The sequence below is a fragment of the Chiloscyllium plagiosum genome, chromosome 5 (assembly GCF_004010195.1).
Source record: "Chiloscyllium plagiosum isolate BGI_BamShark_2017 chromosome 5, ASM401019v2, whole genome shotgun sequence".
Taxonomy (NCBI): domain Eukaryota; kingdom Metazoa; phylum Chordata; class Chondrichthyes; order Orectolobiformes; family Hemiscylliidae; genus Chiloscyllium; species Chiloscyllium plagiosum.
The window spans coordinates 47,817,417-47,824,039 of NC_057714.1; the positions used below are offsets into that span (position 1 = coordinate 47,817,417).

At 39.2% G+C, this 6,623-nt stretch overlaps 1 protein-coding gene across 3 annotated transcripts in view; it reads left to right on the plus strand.

The window, feature by feature from the left end:
• The window catches only part of tex10 (testis expressed 10), a 100,699-nt gene that overhangs the window by 21,719 nt on the left and 72,357 nt on the right, over positions 1 to 6,623 (plus strand). For all 3 annotated transcript variants that reach the window (XM_043690025.1, XM_043690023.1, XM_043690024.1), the window contains exon 4: positions 5,849 to 6,077. In XM_043690025.1, the coding sequence (XP_043545960.1) occupies positions 5,849 to 6,077 (229 nt within the window). The remainder of the gene's footprint in view (positions 1 to 5,848; positions 6,078 to 6,623) is intronic.

The following is a 6,623-nucleotide window of genomic DNA, read 5'->3' on the forward strand; positions in this document are numbered from 1 at the left end:
CGCAACCAGCAGCATTTATTCCAGATATAATCCGCAGTAGCCCTTAAACTCTCTTTAAACTCCCACACCTGACAAGAAGTGCATATCACTCTACTAAAGGCCATTTTTGCTCCTTCACAATCTACAGCCCCAGAAAATAACACCGTTCATTCCTCTACAAAACACTGCCCAGTTAAATTAATAGTTATGGCTTATATTTAAGTTTAATCAAGAGACATATCTCAAAAAACATATAATCAAGTAAGAACCCACTCTACTCACTACTGCAGACTTTCTGCAGGTCACACTTAAAAACAATTTACTCATCTGTTTTTGTGCTGTGAACTTCGCCCAAACAGTTCCTCCAAGATCAGTTGTGAATTTCACTGTTTGTTAATTTTCCCAGACATACTCCGATGTCCAGCGATACATGCATTCAAACAACAAAGGCAGTAACTGTGCAGGTTCACTGCTGTCAGTTTTTTTTCTCTCTCTCTCTGTACTGACCTCACCATATGCTTACTTTGTCTATTCTTCTCCCTTTTAAAACTGCTGTTGTTTTGACTTTCACTTTCCTCCAAAGTTCCAAAACAATGCAACAGCATATAAAACTGTAATTGCTGCTCCTGGAATTCGAGGAAATCACCTACAGCACCTAAAATACCTCAAAGGAGCAGCTGTTACAGCCAGAAATTTTTCCTGTCCTCCATCTTGGATTAATCTATAAGATTAATTATTGCCCTCAAATTTGTGCATTTTGCCTCCTAATTTTCTCCAAATCTTTGTGTCTTTTATTGAGGTGTGATATCATAAATATTGAAATTTAGCTGATATTTATGAAATGAACTGCCTTGCATGAAATATGGATAGTGAACAATGGGGTAACTGTACATTGGGCCTTATAGCAGAACTCATCTACAAGTAAGCTGTTCTAGTGGAAAAAATATCAGGAATGAAATCTCTTCCTGTTCTGTTATTTCCTTGTTACAATATGTGGCATGCTGTGCAGGGCTTTTACTTCTGCCCATTTTGAGATTCGGTATTTTAATTGGATGTTCGCTTAGCTTTGCTAAGGTACTGTTATGCCTTACTGAGGTAGCATGCTGGAAATTAAGCTCTGCTATTCCTGGAGTTGTCTTGTAAGTTTAAAAAAAATTGCCAAGTCCCTAGTTTACCTTTTGGATAGATGCTGACTGATGCATACATATTAACAAAGACACACAAAAAAAATTGGTGTTATGAGTGGATGGAATAAAGTACTGGGGAAACTGTTTGATAACACAAGCTCTCAGGATTCATAGAGATATTTCTTTTTGTTTCCCAAGATCTACAGTTCTCCATCTTTTCCTTTGCGTTCTCTCACCTTTCTCACAGCAATCACATATGGACTGATTAGCGAATGATAAAATCTCTGACATGTTGTTTAAAAGCAATGGCACAATTTATAACAGTCACAACTGGGAGAGGGTGGGGTGGGGGAAGGAATATGTATGTATTGACATTCTTTATGCTGTCAGTATTTCACTGGGGGGAGGAGGAGATAAAGGGAGAGGGACACTATCTGCCCTTTTGAAAGCTTCTGCAAATGTTCTTCACACCCACAAACTGTTCAGCTACTCAGCCAGTTAGCTTTGGTTAGGCTGTAATGGCCTTTGGCATGCACTACTGGTCATGATTCCAGAGCCCAATCAGTTTTGAACAGAGCAGTGTAAATACCAAACAGCCCGCACGATGAGCTTTAGTAATTTGCTTTTTCGAAGTACAATAATTGCTTCGTTGTAATAGATTCCTTTTCCCAATTCAGTTACAATCAAAATCAAGTAAAATAAAACCTACAGTCCATCTACACATCTTGGAGGTGCTTTGATAAATTTTGCCAGTTTAGGTACTTAGTGTTGATTTTACAGGTCTGAGGAACTTTCATATCTGCTTAACACCAAGGTTCATTGCTTCAATTCCTTTTTATTGAATTTTATTTTTGGGGAGGAGTGAATGTTGTATAAGCAACTGTGTTAGGTTTATCTCAAATGAACGGTCAACAAAGAAGGGACCTGCAATGTCTGAAATGTGAGCAATGATCTGCAATTTTTAAATGCTTACCTGGAATGCATGGAGAATGTTATTGCCTTTATGCTTTAATTAACCATAAATTACATTTTAATTTACATTGCAAAGACTTAAGAAACTTTTCATTTTCCTTAACCTTTACATTGAATGGCCTCCTCCTTGACATAACCAATGTGATTATGACATCAATGAACTTATCCCTATGCTATCTCAATAACCCATCATGCCATTGATACTTGGAAATCAGTCAGTCTCTTAAGCGTACTCAATTATTGAATTTGCACTAATCACTGATAGAGAATTCCAAAGATTCACAGCCCATTTGAATAAAAAATGTTCTTGTGTCAAACCTAATGGTTTCCCTCTTATTTTGATATTGCGTCCCTTGGTTTGCTATGGGAATCACCTTTTGAATATCCACCCTGTCTACCCCTTTTAAGTATTTATAGTTTTCAATGAGGTCACTTCTCGTTCTTTGAAACTTTGGAGAATACATGTGCAGTTTTTTCCAATCTCTTCATCGGACACTCTGGAAACCAGTCTGGGGAACTCATTGCATTTCCTCGATGGCAATAATATTTTCCCCAAGTTACAGGGACCAAGGTTTCATTATTGAAATAAGGATAATAATACCACTAACTGCCTGCTCCACCTTATGTTAGCCTTCAGTGACTTAGTATTAAATGCACATCTACTGTTCCTACCAAAGTGGATAACCATCACTACATTTCATCTGTCATCCGACTAGGGCCATTTCAGAGGCACTTAAGAGTCAACCACATTGCTATGGGTCTGGAGTCACATGTAGGCCAGATCCGGGAAGGATAGCAGATTTTCCTCTCTAAAGCACTAATGAACCAGATGGATTTTTATAACATTTGGCAGTGAATGTATGGTTGCCATTAGCTAGCTTCATTCCAAATTTTTAATGAATCCACATTTCACAGTCAGACACAAATTCATGTCCTGGAGCATTGGTTTCATTATTTTCTCCAAGATCACCTTCTTACTAATAGTAATCTCCTTTCATTTCCCATTCTCCTATGTCTCTTAAATGTCTAGTTCTGGGATATTTCTTGTATATTTCTTAGCAAAGATTGATAGCTTCTCTGCCATTTCTTAGTTTCCCCAATATAAATTATCCTGACTCTATGTATAATCAACCCACTTTTGACTTAGCCAAATGTTTTCTTTCTATGGACAATGCAGAAGCTTTTACGATCCATTTTTGTATTTTGTTAGTTCTGTTCTTCATTTCTTTATCAATTTATTGGTCCTCCTTTGTTGTATTTTAAAATCCTCCCAATCCTCAATTCTATTTTTAATTCCAGCAGGTAGTTTATTAGCTTCCGAATGCTAGTTTCTAACCTTGGAATTGTAATGGACCCTGAAAATCTTGCTACACTATACGCTTTCTGATCAGCATTAAGCCAAACAGCTGATAATTTCTAGGCCATCATTTCTGTTCTTGACCAAAAGGTTAGAATTGGTAACAGCATGTATTTGATACATGGTGTTCACATTGCACCATGTTACCAAGCCCTCTATCACCCTTGGTGTTTGACTTGTCATTGTTAGATATCCATCCCATTTTGGTGGTGTCATCAGTGAACTTTTGATGGTGTTTGTTTCCAATTTGGCAACACAGTCGTGGGTGTACAGGGGTCTGAGGACGCATCCTTGGGGGTCTCCAGTGTTACTGCGGAGGAGGTACAGTTACCTAGCTTCATGGATTGTGGTCTGTATGTCAGAAAGCTGTGGATCCAGTTGCAGAGGGTGGAACTGTGACCAAGGTCAGAGTTTTGAGGTATTCTGGAGGGGATAATGGTGTTGAAGGTTGAGTTGTAGTCAATGAGCAAGAGTCTGATGTGGGTGTCCTTTGATGCTAGATGTTTTTGGGATGAGTGTAGGGCTAGTGATATGGCATCTGCTGTGGACCTGTTATGTCAATAGCAAATTGTTGGGGATCGAGGCAGGCTGGGAAACTGGAGTTGATGTGGGCCATGACCAGCCTGTCAAAACACTTCATGGTTATTGGTTTCTTAGGTACAGGAGTGATGGTGGTTTTCTTGAAGCAGGTGGAGACTTTGGCTTGCAGGAGGGAGAGGTTGAAGATATTGATGAATACCTCCGCCATTTGGTCTGCACAGAACCTTGGTGCTCGGCCGGGGACACCGTCCGGTCCCGTCTCTTTCTTTGGGTTGACTCACAGGAAGACCGATCTGACATCTGCAGCAGTAACTGAGGGAGCAGGTGTGTCCATGACTGTAGGAGCAATCAGGGCAGGCGTCATTGCATTGCTGGCATTCTGCTCAAACCGAGCATAGGGAGAGATGTGGCTTTGTCTGCAATCTTGCTCTGATTCACTTTGTATCTTGTAATGCATTTTAGGCCAAGCCAAAGGCGGTGGGTCTGTTTGGGTCTCACTTTGGTCTGGTACTGTCTCATGGCATTCTTGATGGCTTTGCAGAGGTCCTACCTGGATTTGCTGTATTGATCTGGGTCATCCGATTTGAATGCTGCATAGCTTGGAAGCAAACTTTCAGACGGTAACATTCCTGTGTATCTGTTGCTCTTGTTCCCCTAGGTGATAGTGGTCTTGGTTTGGAAGGTTCTTCTGTAAAAGTCTTAATGTGTTGTAACAGAATGTCTTCTAGGTGGTAAACACTTTTGCTACTGTTTGTATTGAAGAGTGCTCATGTTGAAGATGGTGGCACAGCGAACATATGCAGAATTACCCTCCTGAACTATCTCATTTATATTACTTATTCATCCTAATGCTTAGCCAACCCCAAAAAGCTATACTGTAACTCGTGGAAAAAATGTCTTCAGATTTGTATTTAGTGTCATCGTATCTTTTTATAACTAGTTATTTGCATATAACCTTATAAAATGCTATTTGGTGATCACATTTATAATCCAAAATGTAAAGGTGTTTTTCAGCTATTGTAATGAAAATCTGTTAGAACTCATGGGTAATAGGTGAAGACTGTGTTTCCAAATTAGATTATCTTTTCATTGAAGTCATTGGCTTTTCCCGTTTTGCTTGGGGTTTATGTCTCACCATTGCATTGTTGCACCTGACCTTGTGTTCCTTTTTTCCTTCTTGGAAATCTCATGTCCATCTCTCGCCTCCCCAACTATCCTTCATTTCTGCAAAGAAAACTATATTGTTTAAACCTCATTTCTGCTTATTGGTTCAAATTCTAAGCGATTTTAAGGAGAAAAAGCAAAATCATTTTGATTATTTTAGAGCTGTTTTCTAGGAGTTCTTTCTGAGACTGGGTAATAAAACATGACTTCACCTACAGTACTTCAACCTCCTGGAGTTCGTATTGAGGAACAACTAATTTAAGGACAAGGGAAGCAGGCATGGGCTCCTTTTCAGCACTGAAGTTTAATTATACTGCAGCTCTTTTTCAGACGAGGGGATGTAGTGAGTGGTGGCATTTCTCAAGGACAGAATATCTGTTAGTGGTCTATTTTTGTGTTGTTATGGGAGCCATGTCTGTAATAATATTTGTTTTCACTTGGTTTGATTGCCCTTGCGTACCATTCTGTCGTTTTTCTTTCCTAGTATTCATGCTTTTCTATCACGTACAGGTCTTCGTTTTCTTTATTTTCCTTATGCTATTCTTTGTCTGTTGGCAAATATTTAAGAACATTTTTTTCATCGTTTTGAAAATAGACTTGTAACTGGTAGCAGTAAGACCTAAATGATGTATATTTGAAAAGAAATATTTTGTCGATTAATATCTCTTTCGGTAATAGTTCGTTTACTTTATCTATTTATGTTTTCCAGACCTCTTGACACTGAAGGTTTATCCTCTTTGGAAAATCTGAAAGGGTTTGTTCAGATACTCATACCCCTTCTTTTGGAGTGTTGGATGGAAGCCTCTCCGGCTCAGCTAACAGGTGCCATACCAAGTAACCTACTTGAACCAGAAGCCATGATGCTTAAGTTGCAAGTTCTCAGCATCATCCAACTATTATGGAAACTAATGCAGCGCCAAGATGAAAGTCAGAAACTGGTAAGATAAATGAATCATTGATTTTAAAAAATGAGATGGCATTCCTATAATGGTTCATTTTGTGATTGAGCCAGGGCAATTGAATTATCTTCCCCTCATTTTTAAAACAGAAAGATAGTTTTTACTGTTGCCATTTACACAGGTAAACAGGGAACATGCAATTATCATGTATGAAATAAAAACAGAAGTTGCTGGAGAAATGTAAAAGGGCTGATAGCAACTGTTGAAAGAAAAAAAGATAGAACACAGAACAGGCCCTTCGGCCCACGATGTTGTGCCGAACATTTGTCCTAGCTTAAGCATCTATCCATATACCTATCCAATTGCCGCTAAAAGGTCACCAATGATTCTGACTCTGCCACTCCCACAGGCAGCGCATCCCATGCCACCACCACTCTCTGGGTAAAGAACCTACTCCTGACATCCCTTCACCTTAAATTTATGTCCCCTTGTAACACTCTGTTATACCTGGGGAAAAAGTCTCTGACTGTCTATCTATTCCCCTGATCATCTTATAAACCTCTATCAAGTCACCCCTCATCCTTC